Consider the following 23,245-nt stretch of genomic DNA (forward strand, 5'->3'; position numbering starts at 1 on the left):
CTGATCAGGTCTCTGTAGTCCTGTATCTGATCAGGTCTCTGTAGTCCGGTATCTGATCAGGTCTCTGTAGTCCTGTATCTGATCAGGTCTCTGTAGTCCTGTATCTGATCAGGTCTCTGTAGTCCTGTATCTGATCAGGTCTCTGTAGTCCTGTATCTGATCAGGTCTCTGTAGTCCTGTATCTGATCAGGTCTCTGTAGTCCTGTATCTGATCAGGTCTCTGTAGTCCTGTATCTGATCAGGTCTCTGTAGTCCTGTATCTGATCAGGTCTCTGTAGTCCTGTATCTGATCAGGTCTCTGTAGTCCTGTATCTGATCAGGTCTCTGTAGTCCTGTATCTGATTATTTGATCACTTATCAAACAGTTTAGACTCGATCTGTTTGACTCCCTGGAGCCTCAGGTCTTCAACATGAGACGGGGGACAGACGGGTAGTACACACTGACAGATCTGCTCTCATGATGATGAAGAGGATGATGAAGAGGATGGGACTCTACCAGCTGTTTGCAGAACCTTTGGGTCAAAATAATGGAGTTGATTGTGTTTTTCTTCTTCTGGTGTTTTAAATCTATTAAAAAACGGTCAAACTTCTCTTGGAGTCGTCGTCTTCTTCTTCGGTGGTGGTTTGACGGTAGGAGCTGCAGACGACTCGTTGCCATGACGATAATCATATAAATAATGATGAGAACACTGCAGTGTAGGGTTGGGTACCGAAACCCGGTGCCAATATGGTACCGGTTCCAATACAACCGGTATTACCCGGACCGAAACGCAACGCACATTTCGGTGCTTCTTTCCGGTGCCTGAGCCGATTAAAATTGAGAAAAACTATTGTTGTGAACTTCTCTGGTGACTCCGCCCTGTCAGCAGGTTACGATAGCCTATCATTTAACATTGACAGCGGAGGCTGCGCCGTGTGCAGTGTTGCCAGGTCTGCGGTTTTCCCGCGGAATTGGGCTACTTTGAAGTGTTGCGCTGGTTGAATTTTTGTCCGCTGGTTCGGGTAGACTTATTTTGCATGCAAATTACATGAATATCTTTAAATAAAAATCCATATTTTAAATGAAATAATTTATTTATACCCAAATCCTACCAAACTGACTCCAGATCAGCACGTACACGCCGACACATCCGCGCAGTGCCTTCGATCTCCGCGACCTTGTCCGTCACCATGGAAACATTGTCACGTGACATCTAAGCGCTTTGGTGCTAGTGACGTCACGGAGCCCCGAACCAGAGTCTGTAAGTAGAAGTGATTTCCAGCAAAGCAGCAGGGATTTGTGAATCTCACAGGAGCGGTGGGCGATAGGCGGTTCAGAATCGCCTACACGGGAGGAGCGATTCATAGCCGAGTATGATTATGAATCGCCGACCTCCCCAACGGGTTGGGACGGTTTGGCGAGAATCACCTCGTGTGATTACTCCTACACCCCATCCCGGTGGGTTTGGTTCTGTGGGATTCACAAATGGGGCCCTTTTAACCCCTTAGTTTAGTTTAGTTTATTTGAGTTTAGTTTATTTCGATCAGCAAAATATACAACAATCAAAATTCAACAAAAGAAGAAAGTGGCTGACCGAAAAGGTCGAGGCTGAAGCTATCTAGCTTATAAGTGCCCTAACCTATGATTTCTCAAAAAACTTATTTCAAAGAACCATATATATATATATTAGTGCTGTGAAAAATAACGCGTTATGATTAAATTACAGGATTAATTTAATTTTGTTAACGCATTTATTAACGCATGTGCAGAATGAGCTTCCAATCCGTCTGTTGTTGGTTGTCTCTCCAGCAGCGTGTCATTCTGTCTCTACGTGTCGCGTTAACACGACTCCGATCTCCGTCTCGCGCGCCGCAGAGCTCCGGTGCCGGCGCCTGACGAAAAAAAGTCACTTGCGCCCTGCCCTCCCCATCATGAAGGAGTTATGCTTAGGACACCAACATGGTTAGCAGCGGTACTGGACATGGACTTTAAAAGCAGTGTATCTGGTTTGGCACGGGCATATTTTGAGTTCTGATATTGGGCTGGTTTTTGGGCTGGTTTTGTCACACAGACCTGGCAACCCTGGCCGTGTGTGACTAGTGAGCCCGTGTCGAGCACACCAGCGTCAGGCTGGGCGCGACGGGGAGACCGTCACCGGTCCCCCTGAACACGTGGAGACAGATGATGACGAGCAGCCTGAACTTAGATTAGTACGTAACGTTGACTGCAAGTCTTGCATTCATAAAAGTAGGCCAAGAAATAATAAATTAGCCATTATAACCATGCTTAAGCTAGCTCGTAGCTCGTAGCTAGCGCTAGCTACGAGCTACGAGCGTGACAGTCTGTCAGCAGGTGTGTTGGTGTCCAGCGGTCCCGGCTGTTTACCCGGTGTTACCGGGAATATAATGACGGAGGAATAAAGACCGGGGGCGTCACTTTGTTTCAGTCAGTGCGGTTACATGCAATCGAATTATTGGCTTAGTCGGACTGAAATCGAATTATCCGTTTCATGTAAACACCTTAGTCGGACTATGTGCGGTCCGACTTCGGTCCGATTAACACCCCTGGATAGCTCGGTCCGATCTAGTTGATAATTCGACTCTCGCGGCATGTAACTCTGAATTCGATTCGGAACTGGACTTTGCGTCTTTGCGCATGCTCGAGATCCCTCCTCCTCCCTCCCTCCCTCCCATGTCGTGACCCGGAAGTCGAAAGAGACGATAAATTGGCACTGCCGAGACCCTGGCCGCCAAAAAGCTTGAGAACATGGAGAACACAAGAGCCACCACACATTTCTGGACCGAAGAGCAGACAGCATTTATGCTGAACATATTGAAGGAGTTAAACATACTTAAGTTCATGGATGGGAGGAAGACCCGAAATGGTGAACTGTTTAAGAAGGTGGCGCTGAAGATGGTAGAGGCTGGCTTTCCCAGGACCCCTGAACAGATCAGGATTAGATGGAAGCACGTGAAGCAGACGTTCTTCCAGGCCAAACGGGACAATGGAACAAGTGGCCGTGGTCGCACTACGTGCCCGTACTATGATATTTTAGATGACCTTCTTGGGAGCCGGCCTCTGTCCCTAGTTGAGCACAACGGCGTAGATTCCGGTGTTCAGTTGCCAACTACCATGGGTAAGTGAATTTCAGTTGAAACATGTGTACCTTCCCATAACTTGCGAGGAATTAAACCGACGATGAAAACAATGTACAATCATAAAACGTAAGGCTAACCTGGGTCCCACTTGATAACCGTAACTTTCGAAGCTAACATGGGTGCCACTTGCTAGCTAGCCCTTTGTCTTTGAGAAACGTGTAGACCTTCCCACTAACTTGCAAGGAATTCAATTTAGGATGAAGGCTTGTTACACACGTAATAAAGTGTACATTACATAGTGTACTTTCTACATTTGTTTTTGCACTATATCTGAGTTTGTTTCTTTGATGTCTATGTTTATGTGCACGCAATTACGCACGTATTTGCTGTAAAGCACTTTTGAGCTGCATTCTTTTGCATGAAAGGTGCTAGATAAAAAAAGTTTTATTATTATTTGTGCTGTACCATCTTATAGATACTACAATGGACCCGGAAGAGACGCTGCTCGGAGGCTCACTTGGATCCTCCTCACCTAGGTCAACTCCACCACCTTCAAGAACGACTCCACTGCGTGCTACCTCCTCAGTTTGGTCGACTCTAGCTTGCACTCCACCTTTTACAGATGATCTACCTGGTAAGTTCTGCAATATTATAACTGCATCAACAGATGGGCATCACAAAGAATCTTCATGCGATGCATCCACTCATCCTGTGTAGTCTAACAAACAGCTGATGTCAAGATGGTTACTACCACATGTCTAAGCGGTAGGGATACAACTGACATTATACCTGCCATTTCTTAAAGGAACAAGGACCCAACAACCAAGGCGAATGAGAGACGTCGATGTGCTCGTGGACCAGATGCGAATAATGACGCGAGAATGGAAGGAGGACATGGCAAGAAGTGAGGCCCGGGAGGAGCGGTTGATCGCCAGCATCCTCCGCACTGACAGTTTGGTTGAGAAGCTGATGCAGAGAATAGATAACATTCAACCTCAACCAAACACATTCTCACCACAACATCAACCACCGCAAGATGCGTCTTATGGTTATGGATTCCCAGCCACCTCCCACTACCATCAGTTGCACTAGGCTCATTCAGCACATGTCATTTTGCACCTTAGACTCAACCTGCAGACCTCACTTTACACTATTTGTTCTTTCTACTTATTTGCTCTACTGCCGGAAAAGCACCTTATCGGTCATACAGCACAATTTGTTGACTACCTTAGTGTGTTTATATATATATATAATCAGAATTTAGATAAATGTTTTTTCTGTGACATTTGAGGTTTTACCCTTTATACTTGTGTGCTTTTCTTGTGTGCTATTATACCTTGTTTTACTTCTCTTAATATTTCTTATAAATAAAACACTTAACTAAAACTTCTGTGAGTTTCTTTATTTGTGGAATGAAACACAAATGAACTGTACATGAATTGTATTTACAAACCGTTAAAAAAAACTGGCAATTATGTAATGAATACCAAGACATCTAAAGGTATGGTCTGCGCAGGGGGAAGTTTGCACTCAGGTAATCTGTGAGGGTGGCTCTGATCCTCTGTCCATTTGTATTGTCTGCATGATTGTTGGCACGGCCACCTGGCTGTGGCAGGTTCGATGCAAGTGTAGCCGCTTCCACTGACCAGTTGGGATTCACAACTTCCTTCTCATTCTCACAGAAATTGTGCAACGCACAACAGGTAGCAATCACTTTAGGGGTGAATGAATAGTGGAAGTCGCTGCGCTTCATCAAAACTCTCCAGCGTGACTTCAGTCTCCCAAACGCAATCTCCACCGTGGTCCTTGCAGAGCTTAAGTAGACATTGAAGGACTCTTGCTCAGGGGTGATGTTTGGGGAATGGGTGTAGCCTTTCATGATCCAGTCCATGAGAGGATACGCTGGATCTCCCAACAGGAAGTGGCCGATTGAGACTCCATTGATTTCTCTTGGTTCCTGGGAAGAGAAACAAAATGGTTACCAGTGTTGGACTTGTTTACTAAATGGCCCATTCACATTGCTTACGAAATGGCCCAGCATAAAGAAAACATAATATCCATAAAAACATAATAAAGCCTCTAAAAAACATCATACTACTTTAAGCTTGTGACATACCTAGAAATCTCAATAGCTTGGTGGTAGCTCCACTAGTTCCTGCATGACTAACTTTCAGTAGCTTAACTCATTTATTTATCTTATTGATTTTATCCATACATTAATATGTCTTGAGAGTACAGTTGGACTTACTTTTGGTAACAGGTGTGCCTGGCTGAACAACTTCGATTGCCTCAGCACGTTAGCGTCATGAGCACACCCAGGCATCTTACAGCTGATGCTCCAGAAGCTTAAAGAGAACAATTTGTCAGGTTTTAATGGCACACACGACACACTGGAACACACACGTGAATATATGTAGGCACAGGACACACACAAACACGCAGGCCTGAGGTCGCGGTGAATTGAACATATCAGTAAGCATTCACGTTGCACAGTGCAGACAACAAAATGTATTTGGCCCAAACTTACCGATACATGTCGTCCACTACGCCTTGGAGGACATACGAGGGCCATCCTTTGCGATTCACGAAGTCTTTGTAGCCATCACTTGGAGGTAAAACAGGAATGTGGGTTCCATCAATGCACCCGATGATTTGGGGGATGTTGAACTTCTGTTCGAATCTGGTGGCTATTTCGATGGCTTCTTCTGTCGTGGGCACCTTGATGAAGTGTCCCAAGGCCGACGTAACCATTCCATTACAGAACTGGTACACCATCTTCTTCACCGTCGATTTGTGGACGCCGAACTGGTTGGCAACAACTCTGTATTCGGCACAGCTGGCCAACTTGTAGAGAACAATGGCGACCCTCATTTCGAGCGGTATCGGTGCACGAACAGTCACCTCCGCGGGCTTCATGACTCCTTTCATAATTCCACACATCTTGTGGAAAGATCTTCGAGTCATACGAAAGTTCGCTTTCCAGTCCTCGTCATCAAATAAGGTCAACACATCTCTCTCCCAGAAGACTTTATTTCTGCTCTTCATCCAGACTGCTCGCCGAGACTTTTGCGGTACAATGGCAAAGTGCAACAACATATTGGTTGTCAGAATTAAATTCTCCATGTACCTTCGGCGACGGCGTCTTCTCTCCGTTATCAACTCAGCCAATAGCGCCATTTGCATTCGCTGTACTCCTATTAACACCATGGAAGAATAGTAGAGGGATGTAGCTTCGCCTTGCTCTCTGTTCGCCATCTTTCCCGAAATGTTGTTGGTAGTGGTGAAGAGGTCAAGCGGAAATGGCTGTATCACCACGAGTTGTTATGAAAACAGCGCCGCCTATCGTATCGGATATGACATGCTTTCGGCCAATGATTCGAATTACTCACTGTCATGTATATTGGGATAACAGCTGATCCCCCAAAAGATAGCATAGTCCGACTAAAGCAAGATTCGAATTATACCATCATGTAAACGCACTGACTGTAACTCTGGCTGTCAGAAGCAACACTTTATGTGTCACGTGTCATCTTCAGTCCCTCTGATTGGTTGTTCTCTTTGCCCATCAACACAGTGACAGGATTAACCCTATAAGGTCTGCACATAACAATACATATCACATATAATGGAGAACATTGTGTATGTTAACAGTCTGATATCCGTTGTGTGTCGGTGCTCCATGATAACGGCTTCTACAGGGAATATGGCCCAAGAGGTTTTTAATGTCCTCATTGTGCGTTAAAAAAAAAAGTATCGGTTCAGGCACCGTTTAGGCACGTCTCACCCTCTGCTCCACCACGTCTCACCCTCTGCTCCACCACGTCTCACCCTCTGCTCCACCACGTCTCACCCTCTGCTCCACCACGTCTCACCCTCTGCTCCACCACATCTCACCCTCTGCTCCACCACGTTTCACCCTCTGCTCCACCACGTCTCACCCTCTGCTCCACCACGTTTCACCCTCTGCTCCACCACGTCTCACCCTCTGCTCCACCACGTTTCACCCTCTGCTCCACCACGTTTCACCCTCTGCTCCACCACGTCTCACCCTCTGCTCCACCACGTCTCACCCTCTGCTCCACCACGTCTCACCCTCTGCTCCACCACGTCTCACCCTCTACTCCACCACGTCTCACCCTCTGCTCCACCACGTCTCACCCTCTGCTCCACCACGTCTCACCCTCTGCTCCACCACGTCTCACCCTAACCCTATGATGAAGGGCTGGTCTGGGACCAGCTGTAGGTCAGTCATGTCCTTCTTGTCCCCTGCTGTCCATATGATGGAGGGCTGGTCTGGGACCAGCTGTAGGTCAGTCATGTCCTTCTTGTCCCCTGCTGTCCATATGATGGAGGGCTGGTCTGGGACCAGCTGTAGGTCAGTCATGTCCTTCTTGTCCCCTGCTGTCCATATGATGGAGGGCTGGTCTGGGACCAGCTGTAGGTCAGTCATGTCCTTCTTGATGGACAGCGGGGGACAAGACTGCGTGATAACTAGAGAGAAGTTACACTTTGGACATGCGTGATAATCAATGACCAATAACCCCTCTGTCAGAGTAAGTCAGCTGGACAGGTGTGTGTGTGTGATGGTTAATAATCTGCAGTTCATCTGTGTGGACTTTCACCTGAAACTCCCTGTCTCTCTTCAGTTGCAGGTGGTTGATCAGTTGCAGGTGGAATGGAAGTTGCTTCTAAGGTAAAGTGATGGATTAATTTATTGTTGTCTCTAAACGGTCTGCTTATTGTGTGTCTGCAGGACGGTCACTTCTTCACTGTGTTCAAACTCTCAAAGCTTTATTTAAATTCGAGTTGAACTGGTTACAAACAGGAAAATTGTGTCCAGTGAATTCTGGGAAAAAGGTGACAAAGATCTGTGATGTAATGTCATTCAAGACGACCAACGACTGAGCCTGACGGCCCACATGGTGTGTTTGGTTCTGAGAGTTCCTCTCGACGCTCCAGAGGAACTCTCAGAACACGGCTGGTCCAGTTGGGTTTGAATCTGGCTTTGAGTCTTCAGTGACTCAGTGAAGTGGTCTTCAGTGACTCATTGAAGTGGTCTTCAGTGACTCATTGAAGTGGTCTTCAGTGACTCAGTGAAGTGGTCTCCAGTGACTCAGTGAAGTGGTCTCCAGTGACTCAGTGAAGTGGTCTTCAGTGACTCAGTGAAGTGGTCTTCAGTGACTCAGTGAAGTGGTCTCAAGTGACTCAGTGAAGTGGTCTTCAGTGACTCAGTGAAGTGGTCTTCAATGACTCGGTGAAGTGGTCTTCAGTGACTCTGTGAAGTGGTCTCAAGTGACTCAGTGAAGTGGTCTCAAGTGACTCAGTGAAGTGGTCTCCAGTGACTAATTTGGGATATGCTTGTTTGGGACATGCAATGCATTTGCCCCGTGGCTTTCCATAGGTTGTAATTAGGCCGCTCGGTGCTGAGACAGAAGCCTCAACCATGGTGAAGTGTTGCAGGGAGTCTGAGTCCTTCCTGAAGGAGCCACTGTGTGACGCAAAGCTCAGTGAAAGACAGTCGATTATATTTCTGTAATTATCACAGGAAGCTGAGCCCTAATCCCTTGAACTCTACCACATTACCCCACTAGAGAGCTTGTAGTACCATGTTACCCCACTAGAGAGCTTGTAGTACCATGTTACCCCACTAGAGAGCTTGTAGTACCATGTTACCCCACTAGAGAGCTTGTAGTACCATGTTACCCCACTAGAGAGCTTGTAGTACCATGTTACCCCACTAGAGAGCTTGTAGTACCATATTACCCCACGAGAGAGCTTGTAGTACCATGTTACCCCACTAGAGAGCTTATAGTACCATGTTACCCCACTAGAGAGCTTGTAGTACCATGTTACCCCACTAGAGAGCTTGTAGTACCATGTTACTCCACTAGAGAGTGTAGTACCATGTTACCCCACTAGAGAGCTTGTAGTACCATACTACTCCACTAGAGAGCTTGTAGTACCATGTTACCCCACTAGAGAGCTTGTAGTACCATGTTACCCTACTAGAGAGCTTGTAGTACCATATTACTCCACTAGAGAGAGTGTAGTACCATGTTACCCCACTAGAGAGCTTGTAGTACCATACTACTCCACTAGAGAGCTTGTAGTACCATGTTACCCCACTAGAGAGCTTGTAGTACCATGTTACCCCACTAGAGAGCTTGTAGTACCATGTTACCCTACTAGAGAGCTTGTAGTACCATATTACTCCACTAGAGAGAGTGTAGTACCATGTTACCCCACTAGAGAGCTTGTAGTACCATGTTACCCCACTAGAGAGCTTGTAGTACCATGTTACCCCACTAGAGAGCTTGTAGTACCATATTACTCCACTAGAGAGAGTGTAGTACCATGTTACCCCACTAGAGAGCATGTAGTACCATGTTACCCCACTAGAGAGCCTGTAGTACCATGTTACACCACTAGAGAGCCTGTAGTACCATGTTACACCACTAGAGAGCCTGTAGTACCATATTACCCCACTAGAGAGCCTGTAGTACCATATTACCCCACTAGAGAGCTTGTAGTACCATATTACCCCACTAGAGAGCTTGTAGTACCATGTTACCCCACTAGAGAGCTTGTAGTACCATGTTACCCCACTAGAGAGCCTGTAGTACCATATTACCCCACTAGAGAGCTTGTAGTACCATGTTACCCCACTAGAGAGCTTGTAGTACCATGTTACCCCACTAGAGAGCTTGTAGTACCATGTTACCCCACTAGAGAGCTTGTAGTACCATATTACTCCACTAGAGAGAGTGTAGTACCATGTTACCCCACTAGAGAGCTTGTAGTACCATGTTACCCTACTAGAGAGCTTGTAGTACCATATTACTCCACTAGAGAGAGTGTAGTACCATGTTACCCCACTAGAGAGCTTGTAGTATCATACTACTCCACTAGAGAGCTTGTAGTACCATGTTACCCCACTAGAGAGCTTGTAGTACCATGTTACCCCACTAGAGAGCTTGTAGTACCATATTACTCCACTAGAGAGAGTGTAGTACCATGTTACCCCACTAGAGAGCATGTAGTACCATGTTACCCCACTAGAGAGCCTGTAGTACCATGTTACCCCACTAGAGAGCTTGTAGTACCATGTTACCCCACTAGAGAGCCTGTAGTACCATATTACCCCACTAGAGAGCTTGTAGTACCATGTTACCCCACTAGAGAGCTTGTAGTACCATGTTACCCCACTAGAGAGCTTGTAGTACCATGTTACCCCACTAGAGAGCTTGTAGTACCATATTGCCCCACTAGAGAGCTTGTAGTACCATATTGCCCCACTAGAGAGCTGCCTCAATAGAGGCGGGGCTACTTGTGGTCCCTAGAGTCTAAAAGTAGGATGGAAGGCAGAGCCTTCAGTATCAAGCTCCTCCTCTTTTATGGAAGCAATTCAATTGAATTCAGTATATTTTGCATAGTCCATTGTCACAAATTACAAATGTGCCTCAGAGGGCTTCACAATCTGTACACATAGACATCCCTGACCTTTGACCTCACATCGGATCAGGAACAACTCCCAAACAACCTTTTCACAGGGAAAAAAGGCAAGGAACCTTCAGGAGATCAAAAGAGGAGGATCCCTCTCCAGGATGGACAGAACAATAGATGTCATGTGACCAGGTTAACAATATATGTCATGTGACCAGGTGAACAATTGATGTCACATGACTAGATGAACAATAGATGCCATGTGACCAGGTGAACAATATATGTCATGTGACCAGGTGAACAATAGATGTCATGTGACCAGGTGAACAATAGATGTCATGTGACTAGATGAACAATAGATGTCATGTGACTAGATGAACAATAGATGTCATGTGACCAGGTGAACAATAGATGTCATGTGACCAGGTGAACAATATATGTCATGTGACTAGATGAACAATAGATGTCATGTGACTAGATGAACAATAGATGTCATGTGACCATGTGAACAATAGATGTCATGTGACCAGGTGAACAATATATGTCATGTGACCAGGTGAACAATAGATGTCATGTGACCAGGTGAACAATATATGTCATGTGACTAGATGAACAATAGATGTCATGTGACTAGATGAACAATAGATGTCATGTGACCATGTGAACAATAGATGTCATGTGACCAGGTGAACAATATATGTCATGTGACCAGGTGAACAATAGATGTCATGTGACCAGGTGAACAATAGATGTCATGTGACTAGATGAACAATAGATGTCATGTGACTAGATGAACAATAGATGTCATGTGACCAGGTGAACAATAGATGTCATGTGACCAGGTGAACAATATATGTCATGTGACTAGATGAACAATAGATGTCATGTGACTAGATGAACAATAGATGTCATGTGACCATGTGAACAATAGATGTCATGTGACCAGGTGAACAATATATGTCATGTGACCAGGTGAACAATAGATGTCATGTGACCAGGTGAACAATAGATGTCATGTGACTAGATGAACAATAGATGTCATGTGACTAGATGAACAATAGATGTCATGTGACCAGGTGAACAATAGATGTCATGTGACCAGGTGAACAATATATGTCATGTGACCAGATGAACAATAGATGTCATGTGACCAGATGAACAATAGATGCTCAGACAGCTATGCTAGTTAGCCCGCCCTCTCCCGTAGCCGGCGCGGAGCTACAGTCAGCTGATAGCTGTTCCCCGGCGGTAACCGTGCAGCCGGGATCGTGGGTAACTGTTCGCAGGAGTAGTAAGTCTACACAGAAGCCCGCTGTGCACCAACCACTTCACGTTTCGAACCAGTTTTCCCTGCTCAGCGACACGCTGAGGAACACACCCTGGTTATCGGGAGCTCTATAGTCAGGAACGTGAAAATAGCGAAGCCGCGGACCAGAGTCGTGTGCCTCCCGGGGGCCAGAGCGGGCGACGTGGAGTCTTGTTTGAAGCTGCTGGCTAAGGACAAGCGGAGATACAGTCAGATTGTAATACACGCCGGTGGTAATGACGCCCGAGCCCGCCGCTCGGAAGTCACTAAAATTAATGTGGAATCGGTGTGTGCTTATGCCAAGACGTTGTCGGACACCGTAATTTTCTCTGGCCCTCTCCCAAATTTGCAGACAGACGAATTGTATAGCCGAATGTCGTCTTTCAACCGCTGGCTGTCGAGGTGGTGCCCAGCGAATAATGTGGGCTACGTAGACAACTGGAAGACTTTCTGGGGAAAGCCTGATCTGATGAGGAGAGACGGCATTCATCCCACGTTGGACGGAGCGCGTCTCATTTCTGCGAATATGACCAAGTTGATCACTGGACTTAATCCATGACAACCCAGGGTTCAGATCAGGAACCGGGAGCAGAGTTGTAGTTTAACACCCTTCTCTGCTCTTCCATTCGAGCAGTTACCCACCCATGACCCTAGAGTAGAGACTGTGTCTGTCCCACGGCCACTTCAATTAAATAAATCAAAAGTAAGCAGAAGAGGAGTCGTACACAATAACCTTATACAAGTTAACACCATTATTTCAGCAGTGCAACAAAACAGGTCTATGAAATGTGGTCTCCTAAATATTAGATCTCTGTCATCTAAAGCTGTGTTACTAAATGATTTAATATCAGATAATCACATTGATTTATGTTGCCTAACTGAAACCTGGCTGAGCCATGAAGAATATGTCTGCCTAAATGAATCGACTCCTCCAAGTCATATTAATACTCACATTCCTCGAGGCACCGGTCGAGGAGGTGGAGTAGCAGCCATCTTTGAATCGAGCCTATTAATTAATCCTAAACCAAAATTACACTACACCTCATTTGAAAGCCTTGTTCTTAGTCTTTCACATCCAACCTGGAAAACACTACAGCCAATTCTATTTGTGATTCTGTACGCGCCACCAGGTCCATATTCAGAGTTTATATCTGAATTCTCAGAATTTATATCAAGTTTGGTTCTTAAAACTGATAAAGTTATTATTGTTGGAGATTTTAATATCCATGTGGATGTTGATAATGATTGCCTTAGTGCTGCATTCATCTCCTTGTTGGACTCGATTGGCTTCTGTCAGAGAGTACAGAAACCCACTCACAGCTTTGGCCACACGCTTGATCTTGTTCTTACTTATGGCGTTGACATTGAGCATTTGATCGTCTTCCCACAGAATCCTCTTCTGTCAGACCACAACCTCATAACTTTTGAATTTATACTACCGGAGTGTACTCCGTTAGTCAAAAGTTTCTACACCAGATGTCTAACTGACAGTGCTGTAGCTAAATTTAAAGAAGCGATTCCTTCTGTATTTGATTCGATACCACGTCTCAATATAACAGAGGACTCCTGGTCTAACTTTAGTCCATCCCAGATTGATCATCTTGTTGACAGTGCCACAGGCTCTCTGAGAATGACACTGGACTCGATAGTCCCTCTGAAGAAGAAGACAGTGAGGAAGAGGAGGTTTGCTCCCTGGTATAACCCTCAGACCCGCAAACTGAAGCAAACGTCATAAAGCTTGAACGCATATGGCGTTCAACTAATCTCGAAGAATCCCGCTTAGTTTGGCGAGATAGTCTTAAAACTTATAAGAAGGCCCTCCGTAATGCCAGAGCAGCCTATTACTCATCAGTAATAGAAAAATAAGAACAACCCCAGGTTTCTCTTCAGCACTGTAGCCAGGCTGACAGAGAGTCACAGCTCTGTGGAGCCGAGCATTCCTATAAACCTCAGTGGTAATGACTTTATGAACTTCTTTAATGAAAAGATTTTAACTATTAGGGACAAGATTAATATTCTCTTGCCCATAACCAGTGCCAATCTGTCCTCAAGTGGAATGGCCTTGGAAACCGCTGTATGCCCTGGTGTATATTTGAGCCGCTTTTCTCCCATCAACCGTGACCAATTATCTTCAACGGTTTCTACTTCGAACACGTCTACCTGTCTCTTGGACCCCATCCCGACGAGGCTGCTTAAAGACGTTTTGCCTTTAATTGGCGGCTCTCTATTAGATATTATCAATGTGTCTCTGCTAACAGGCCACGTACCACACTCCTTCAAAGTGGCTGTTATTAAACCTCTCCTGAAGAAGCCCACTCTGGATCCAGAGGTGTTGGCTAACTACAGACCGATCTCTAACCTCCCCTTCCTCTCCAAGATCCTTGAGAAAGTGGTCGCAAATCAGTTGTGCGACTTTCTACATCATAATAATTTATTTGAGAAATTTCAATCAGGATTTAGAAAACACCACAGCACCGAGACGGCACTGGTGAAAATTACAAATGACCTCTTAATGGCAGCAGATAAAGGACTCCTCTCTGTCCTGGTCTTGTTCGACCTTAGTGCTGCATTCGACACCATTGACCATGACATCCTATTACAGAGACTGGAGCAGTCGATTGGCATTTCAGGCACGGCACTAATTTGGTTTAAATCCTATTTATCAGATGGATCTCAGTTTGTATTTGTAAACGATGACGCCTCGACAACCACCAACGTTAATCACGGAGTTCCACAAGGTTCTGTGCTTGGACCAATTTTATTTACCTTATACATGCTTCCTTTGGGCAATATTATCAGGAAACACTCCATAAACTTTAATTGTTATGCAGATGATACTCAACTATATTTATCGATAAAACCAGAGGAGAGCAACCAACTCGGTAAAATTCAAGCATGTCTTAAAGACATAAAAACATGGATGACCTGCAACTTCTTGATGTTAAACTCAGACAAAACCGAAGTAATTTTAATCGGCCATGAGCACCTCAGAGATCAATTATCTGGTGATGTGGTTTCTGTAGACGGCATTGCCCTGGCATCCAACACCACTGTAAAGAATCTTGGCGTTATCTTTGATCGGGACTTGTCCTTTAACTCCCACGTAAAGCAAATCTCAAGGACTGCATTCTTTCATCTACGTAATATTTCAAAAATCAGGCACATCTTGTCTCAAAAAGATGCAGAAAAATTGGTTCACGCGTTCGTTACTTCGAGACTGGATTACTGCAACTCCTTATTATCAGGCTGCTCAAATAAATCTCTTAAGTCCCTCCAGTTGATCCAGAATGCTGCAGCTCGTGTTCTCACTAAAACTAAGAAAAGAGATCACATCACTCCTGCACTAGCTGCTCTGCACTGGCTCCCAGTAAAATCAAGAATCACTTTTAAAATTCTTCTCTTAACGTACAAAGCCTTGATTGGTGATGCACCATCATATCTCAAGGAGCTTGTAGTACCATATTGCCCCACTAGAGAGCTACGCTCACTAAATGCGGGACTACTTGTAGTTCCTAGAGTCTTAAAAAGTAGAATGGGAGCCAGAGCCTTTAGTTATCAAGCTCCTCTTATGGAACCAGCTTCCACCTTCAGTCCGGGAGGCAGACACAGTCACCTCGCTTAAGAGTAGACTGAAGACTTTCCTCTTGACAGAGCTTATAGTTAGGGCTGAATCAGGTTCACCTGGTCCAGCCCCTTGATATGCTGCTATAGGCTTATAGCTACCGGGGGACGTATTAGGATGCACTGAGTACCTATCTCCTCTTTTTCTCTCCTTAAGGATGAATTTTCATCTCTCAATCACACGTTACTAACTCTGCTTTCTCCCGGTGTCCTTTTGACTTCACGCCTCATGGGGTCATCGGACCCTATGAGACGACATAGATCCTATCTGCTGATGGATCATCGAGGTCTGGGTCGTGGAATTCCTGCTCCTGACTACGCCACTGTCCTGTTGAGACTCCGCCCACTCCTCCTCCCCACCGCCATCTGCCTGATGGATCGTGGAGGTCTCCATCGTGGAATATGCCTACTATGAACTATTCATACACTCTGTCATATTCATTGAATGTATTTTAACTCTAAATCTGTCCTTCTGTACACATTACATCTATTGCATCTGTCCATCCTGGAGAGGGATCCTCCTCTGTTGCTCTCCTGAAGGTTTCTTCCCTTTTTTCCCCCCTGAAGGGTTATTTGGGAGTTGTTCCTGATCCAATGTGAGGTTTTGGGGCAGGGATGTCTATGTGTACAGATTGTAAAGCACTCCGAGACAAATTTGTAATTTGTGAAATTGGGCTATACAAATAAACTGAATTGAATTGAATGTGACCAGATGAACAATAGATGTCATGTGACCAGATGAACAATATATGTCATGTGACTAGATGAACAATAGATGTCATGTGACCAGGTGAACAATAGATGTCATGTGACCAGAAGGAATCCTTACAGAGTACCAACACATTCATTGAGTATGACAGAGTGTATAACAGTTGGGAGTCGGCATGGACCACGATCCAGACCTCCATGACCGAATCGTGGCTCATGCACCGGGTGTGAACCGAACCATAGCAACTCTCTACTGGCACGCCTCTATTCTGCTCTTTGTAACGGTTTGTGTTCTATAAATGTTATAATTCCAGCGTTTTCCTGTTTGTCCAATCAGAGTAATGATAGCTCGGCAGAAGGGCAGAGCCAGAAGGCAGACCGGGTTCACCTGCCAATGGAAGCTGAAGGAAACAGACAGCCAATAGCAGCGCAGGGTGTACGGTCAGACATGATTTACACCATCGAAGATGTCCCACCCTGGTACCTGTGTATTCTACTTGGACTACAGGTAACCCTTACAATATACTGGGCGTATATGTTCTATATTGGGTTCAGACTTGATTGAAATTAGTCTGATTCAGTGAGGTTGGCACGAGTCTGAGTTCATTTATTTCCCAAAAGTTTAGAATATGGCAAAACTTCAATTGGACCACTTCTGGCCAGCACGGAGACTTCTGTTTCATCCACAGCGGAGATATTTGACAGACCACTCGCAGCTCCACAACAAGTGGTGGTGCGTTTTTATTTGGAGGTTCTTCTGATCCAGCAGATTCCACTTGTTGTGGTCCGTTTCATGTTAAAGAAAGGGCTGAGGATGATCTTCCAAACGACTTGCATTGTTTGACTAAATCACTTTATCATACCAGGAATATGCAGCAAGTTTACAAAAAACTATGAACAGAATGTCTTTCTTGATAAGTAACATCTATACTTTTCAAAACACAAGGAACTATTTCAAACCGATTGAAGTTCTTGTGGCTTAACAATGGATGTCCTGACGTTGTGCTGGTGGGACACCGTGCACAGCTCCGATCTGTACCGCCTTGTGGCTCCTGGTAGAGGAGGCGTTGGCGCTGATGTCAACAGTGTCCTCATCTGTCCTCAGCATTACCTGACGTGTTTCAGCGGCACTGTGGCGGTGCCTTTTCTTCTGGCAGAGGCCATGTGTGTTGGTCGAGACCAGAACACCATCAGTCAGCTTGTTGGAACCATTTTCACCACAGTCGGGATCACAACTCTGATCCAGACCACCGTCGGAGTCCGGTAAGTCCGGTGAGCCAGTCGGAGTCAGTTTATGTCGGAGTCAGTCTGATGTGTGTGTGTGTGTGTGTGTGTGTGTGTGTGTAGGCTTCCTCTATTTCAGGCCAGTGCTTTTGCTTTCCTTATCCCTGCCCAAGCCATCCTTGGTCTTGACCGCTGGCGGTGCCCCAGCGAGGGTGAGACATTCCCTCTGTTCATCTGGTGATTTAAATATTTAAATATTGTCACCAAACAATCGGAACATGATGATAATTATGGGATTTGTTTCATTTTTCTGCAGAGGAGATTTATGGGAACTGGAGTCTTCCACTCAGCACCGCACATATCTGGCAACCACGCATGAGAGAGGTACGTGATCAGTTGTTCTGCAGTGGGTTCGGTGGGTCCAGATGTTGGGCTTATGGAGGGCAGCTTCCGTGGCTCCTGAAGCATGCTCTCTGTTGGAGTAGTCCATGGAGGTCATGGAGAAGGACTGTCGGTCGAAACATCCTTAGTTTCCTGTGTAGTCCGGGTCCGTGTCAGTGGAACCCTAACCCTTCAGTTCATGTGCAACCAAAGTGAGAGGTGCGTTCTCACTTTGGTTGCACATGTCCTCAGAGGCTGTTTTCATGAACACAATCGGAAGGTGCTGGATTGGTTCCCTTGCTCTCATCAGAGTGGGAACTCTAGTGAGCACTGGGACCATTAACAGTAGGGTTAAGCCCTAACCTTAACCCTAGCCTTCTGGGGGTCAGGAAGACATTTGATATGGTTTCACTTCCACTGGAAACCTTCCAGCTGCAGTTTGACAGAATCCTTCTTGTGTTGGTTTATCTGTGTTTGTTTGCTTCTTTGATTATTTGTCTTTGTGCTTCAGATCCAGGGGGCCATTATCGTATCCAGTGCAGTTGAGCTTTTGATTGGTCTGTGCGGGTTGCCAGGTTTGCTGCTGGACTACATTGGTCCACTCACCATCACTCCAACTGTCTCACTGATCGGCCTGTCAGTGTTTACCACAGCTGGAGACAGAGCTGGGTCCCACTGGGGCCTTTCAGCACTGTAAGACACCTGTCTGTCCATCCGTCCACCTGTCTGTCTGTCCGACCTTTAATCCCCATCAGTTTGCTTCCAGAGTGAATCAGTGGATGGAATCTGTCCCAGTAGCTATCCACACCGCGATGCCATTGAGAAGGATGTTGTTCATAGCGCTCACTAGTCACTACAACCGTTCCAGAGAGACGGGTCTGTAAACTGTCTGTCCACCGGACATAATAATAATACATTTTATTTAAAAGATACTCAAATGCACTTTACACGGCAAAAAAAGTATAAGCAATAAGAATATGAACAAGAGAAGAAGCATACTGGTCTGTCAACGTCCTTACTCAGACCTCCCCTTCAGCTGGGGGCGGATCACTCTGCTCGATAGCTGTCACAGGTGTGTAGTCTAAACAGCTGTGACTGCACCGCCAACCCTCCCGACCAACACCATCATCCAGGTCGGGACGACACCTCTATGGTTGGACTGATCTCAGGGGGAGACAATGCACTGAACACCACACAAGACAATGGAGGAAGCACACCGCGGAGCCTGCCCCAAGACACCTTTACAGGGATTGTGGAAAGAGGGTCAGACCTTCCGATTCTGGGGAGGTCCTCTTGTGGTTTGGTTTAGGGGTTACAACCCAACTGCTGGTGGCCTTCTCCTTGTCCTCCATCGACAGTGTAGACGTCAGTCTTTCTCTCTCTTTCTCACTGCCTCTCTCTATATCTCTGCAGGTGTATTTTGCTCATTGTGCTGTTTGCTCAGTACCTCAGAGAGACTTCACTTCCTGTTCCTGCTTACAACAGGAAGAAAGGACTGACCTCCACCAGAATCCAGATATTCAAAATGTTTCCTGTAAATATGAAATAATCAAAAACCAAATCAGGCAAAGTGTCAGATCATATCAGGTCCTCAGATGTGAGTCTCCTTCAATTTTCTAAACTTCAAGATACAAAAAGGTATTTCGAGTTCCTTTCTCTGTGACGTCTCAGATCATCCTCGCCATCATGCTGGTTTGGCTCGTGTGCTACATTATGACGCTCAGCAACCTGCTGCCGAGCGACCCTGATGGCTACGGACACAAGGCCCGGACTGACGCCCGTGGGGACATCATGGCTTCTGCACCCTGGTTCAGAGTACCCTACCCCTGTAAGAAACCGGAAATCACAAGCTTTACACCTGCCATTCGAGTCAGCCAATCACAGGCTTTAATCGCAGCTGGCCAGAACATGTGGTCTAAAAATCAATTGTACCTGCATGTTCCTCTGTTAAATTTCACATCACAAGATCAACAGAATCAAATGTTTCTTGTGTTTAAGTTCAATTTTAATTAGCTTAAATCCAAAGTAATTTTATTCCTAAAATTGTGTCTGACACATTTTAGCATCTGTTGGAAAAACAAGGATCTTAAACTTGGACAGTGGTGAATAAAAAAGCTAGTTCAACCTTCTGTGAGGTCACAGTAAATGACAAGATGAACACAAATCAGAATAAATGGACTTCTGCTCTGTGATAGGCCAGTGGGGGTTGCCGGTGGTAACGGTTGCTGGGGTCTTGGGGATGCTGAGTGCCACCATGGCGGGCATCGTGGAATCAATTGGTGATTATTACGCCTGTGCTCGTTTGTCTGGAGCCACACCCCCTCCAGTCCACGCCATCAACAGGTAAACAGGAAGTAATGTTGTCTAACCTGGCAGTCTTCGCTCCCACAGGTGGTTGATCTTTTTTTGGGTTTCAGGGGAATCTTCACTGAAGGCGTTTGTTGCATCATTGCTGGTCTTTTAGGGACAGGAAACGGCTCCACCTCCTCCAGTCCAAATATCGGAGTTCTGGGCATCACCAAGGTAACTAAGGCCACAGTGGTGTTTTATTTATTTTTCTGGAGAAATGTACTGGTTCTTCCTCCTGTGAGGAAGGGGGACGAGGGCCCCCCTCCTGTGAGGAAGGAGCAGACGAGCAGATCCCAGGTCAGGACCCCGTCTCGGGATGTGGGTGCTTGAAGAGCCGGCCTTGTTTGGGAGACCAGAGTGGTTTTGGGTTCTGGGTTCTGAGCGGTGCCGACCCAGTAGGACTGTGCTGTGATGCAGTCGCATCGAGCTTGTGTTTGACCTGTGATCAGAGAATAAATCCTCCCGTTAGAAAAGAAGGAGAGAAGGTCGTTGGTGAATTATTACTTTACCAGACATCCAAAACGCTGACACGACTGCAACAATTCTTCAGACCAATTTGTCCCGAGACCTTTTCAAAGGACTCCTGAGCCTCTGCAGCTTGTGCCTCCACCTTTCTAACTGGTAGTCAGGGTATCTGCCACGAGTTTCAGACATCTGCAACTAAGACCGTGGCTCCTTGTTGGTTCTACCCTACAGGCCAGTGAGAGAACCGCTCCTTCTTGCCACGAGTAAAACCAAACTCCCGGTAGAAAGTTGAATCTAGTGTGTGTGAAAATCCAAATATAATGAACAAATCACGTCCCTCCAAAGTGGACTCATACTGAAGTCTGCAGAAAGAAAGTGTTCTCGGCAGTCAGTTGATGGTGTGGATGTTTGAATCGTTGACCTTGTGTACAGGTTGGCAGCAGGCGGGTGGTGCAGTACGGAGCTGCTATCATGTTAATATTGGGGTCAGTTGGGAAGTTCACCGCTCTGTTCGCTTCCCTGCCAGATCCGATCCTTGGAGGAATGTTCTGCACTCTTTTTGGTGAGTCACAGTCGAGTTCACATCTAGCTTTTTAACGGTATGTTTCTTGGGCAATAGTAATGCAGCTGTGATCATGTTTCTCAGGTATGATCACGGCAGTCGGCCTCTCTAACCTGCAGCTGGTGGATTTGAACTCATCAAGAAATCTTTTTGTTCTGGGATTCTCAATGTTCTTTGGTCTGACGCTGCCAACATACTTGGACACACACCCCAACTCCATCAGCACAGGTGTGTTTGTGTGCGGACTACAACCGCTATCTCTGTGGACCGATCTGAGCCACTGCAAGGTACCAGGTTGTATCTCTAGCCTCCCCATTGTCCCCACATGCCATAGAGCAAGGCACTGAACTCCCGGTAGCTCCAGATGTGCTTCACAGCAGCCCAGTGCTCCTATCGCTGAGGGTAGGTTGAATGCAGAGATTGTATTGATGTAATATACTAACGTAATGTCAAAAAGTGATCTGGTTGGTGAGCTTTATTTTAAACGTGTTGGTCACTGATGGGATACGTTTGGTTCGTTAAGGACAATAGAAGTTTGTCTTCCTCTGCCTCCACCGCAGGGGGAGGACAACATCATCTTGTTTTCGCTGTCGAAGCATTTTCATCTAAATTCCTGATCACACATGTTTTACAAAGTAGAACGGGATATAGTTAGTCAACCTGTGTAGATGAAGATCCTACAGATCACTTTTCTGTGTTCAGGTCTTGCAGATCTGGACCATATTCTGACGGTTCTTCTGTCTACTGAGATGTTTGTTGGAGGATTTTTGGCTTTTTGTCTTGACAACACAATACCAGGTAACAAACACAAATGTGCACATCATATAGACACACAATTACATACTGTTAAATTCAATTCAGTTTATTTTGTATAGTCCATTGTCACAAATGACAAATTTGGGTCAGAGGGCTTTGCAATCTGTACACAGACACATCCCTGACCTTTGACCTCACATCGGACCAGGAACAACTCCCAAAAATAGAAAAGAAACTTTCATGGGGAAAAAAGGGAAGAAACCTTCAGGAAAGAACAGAGAAGGATCAATAGATGTCATGTGACCAGATGAACAATAGATGTCATGTGACCAGATGAACAATAGATGTCATGTGACCAGAAGGAATCATTACAGAGTAGCAACACATTCATTGAGTCTGACAGTGTTTAATTGTTGGTAGTCGGCATGGACCACGATCCAGACCTCCATGATCCATCAGGTGGACGTAGAGGAGGAGTGGGCGGGGCTTCAGCAGCGCCATGACATCAGACCAGCAGGTCCAATGGACCCTCTGAAATGTGTCAGAGGGTCCATTGGACCTGCTGGACTCAGGAGAGGAAGCAGAGTTAATAATGTGTGATGGAGAGATGAAAATTCATCCATAAGGAGAGAGGAGAGAGGAGCTCAGTGTATCCTAAGCGTCCATAAGGAGAGAGGAGCTCAGTGTATCCTAAGCGTCCATAAGGAGAGGAGAGAGGAGCTCAGTGTATCCTAAGCATCCATAAGGAGAGAGGAGAGCTCAGTGTATCACTATTATGTTAGTGGTGACCACGCCCCTCACTATTATGTTAGTGGTGACCACGCCCCTCACTATTATGTTAGTGGTGACCACGCCCCTCACTATTATGTTAGTGTTGAACACGCCCACAGATGTCATTTGTGAAAATCAGTTTTGAATTAAATCTGTAATGACTCTTTCTTTATGTTTCTTTTGTCCCCAGGCTCGAAACAGGAGCGGGGTTTAGTTGAGTGGAGGGCCTCTTCTTCCTCCTCTTCCTCGTATGATCTTCCTTTTGGGATGGGTGTGGTCAGACGGACTCGATGGCTCAGTCGCTTTCCCATCAGCCCCTCCTTTAGGGGCTTCCATGCTTCTGACCCCCCGCCCGAGGAGGACGCAGCTCCAGATCTGGACTTGCCTGGCACCAAGTTGTGACTTTGGTCCACCGACGACTCAATGGGCATGGAACACGTGGCGGCACGAGACTGTCCGTCTCCTATGAATGTACCTCTGCAGTCGATCACATTGGTGAATGTGTTACTCCTGATTCAATAATCTGCATATGTTGTCATGTTTCAGGTTGTAATCTTAATTTTAAAAACGTTCAAACTGCT

General features: G+C 45.9%; 2 protein-coding genes across 6 annotated transcripts in view; one reads left to right on the plus strand and one right to left on the minus strand.

The window, feature by feature from the left end:
- LOC130191970 (solute carrier family 23 member 1-like) overlaps positions 1-23,245 on the plus strand; it is a 63,441-nt gene extending 40,196 nt beyond the window's left edge. For 3 of the 5 annotated variants that reach the window (XM_056411755.1, XM_056411756.1, XM_056411758.1), the window contains 13 exons: positions 16,494-16,664; positions 17,262-17,419; positions 17,504-17,592; positions 17,697-17,764; positions 18,273-18,454; positions 19,175-19,295; positions 19,433-19,589; positions 19,957-20,104; positions 20,179-20,284; positions 21,008-21,137; positions 21,222-21,365; positions 21,840-21,935; positions 22,855-23,245. In XM_056411755.1, coding sequence (XP_056267730.1) covers positions 16,494-16,664; positions 17,262-17,419; positions 17,504-17,592; positions 17,697-17,764; positions 18,273-18,454; positions 19,175-19,295; positions 19,433-19,589; positions 19,957-20,104; positions 20,179-20,284; positions 21,008-21,137; positions 21,222-21,365; positions 21,840-21,935; positions 22,855-23,066 — 1,782 coding nt within the window. In that variant the 3' untranslated portion in view covers positions 23,067-23,245. Of the gene's footprint in view, positions 1-7,724; positions 7,772-16,493; positions 16,665-17,261; positions 17,420-17,503; positions 17,593-17,696; positions 17,765-18,272; positions 18,455-19,174; positions 19,296-19,432; positions 19,590-19,956; positions 20,105-20,178; positions 20,285-21,007; positions 21,138-21,221; positions 21,366-21,839; positions 21,936-22,854 lie in introns of those variants that run through there. The other 2 variants (XM_056411761.1, XM_056411757.1) reach the window with 2 other exon arrangements.
- On the minus strand, positions 4,460-6,567 carry LOC130191974 (uncharacterized). The gene is made up of 3 exons (XM_056411772.1): positions 5,606-6,567; positions 5,327-5,423; positions 4,460-5,035 (listed from the first exon to the last, which is right to left on the minus strand). The coding sequence occupies exons 1-3, from the start codon at positions 6,331-6,333 to the stop codon at positions 4,574-4,576; spliced, it is 1,287 nt and encodes a 428-aa protein (XP_056267747.1). The 5' UTR covers positions 6,334-6,567; the 3' UTR covers positions 4,460-4,573.

The sequence above is a fragment of the Pseudoliparis swirei genome, chromosome 3, assembly GCF_029220125.1.
Source record: "Pseudoliparis swirei isolate HS2019 ecotype Mariana Trench chromosome 3, NWPU_hadal_v1, whole genome shotgun sequence".
NCBI lineage: Eukaryota > Metazoa > Chordata > Actinopteri > Perciformes > Liparidae > Pseudoliparis > Pseudoliparis swirei.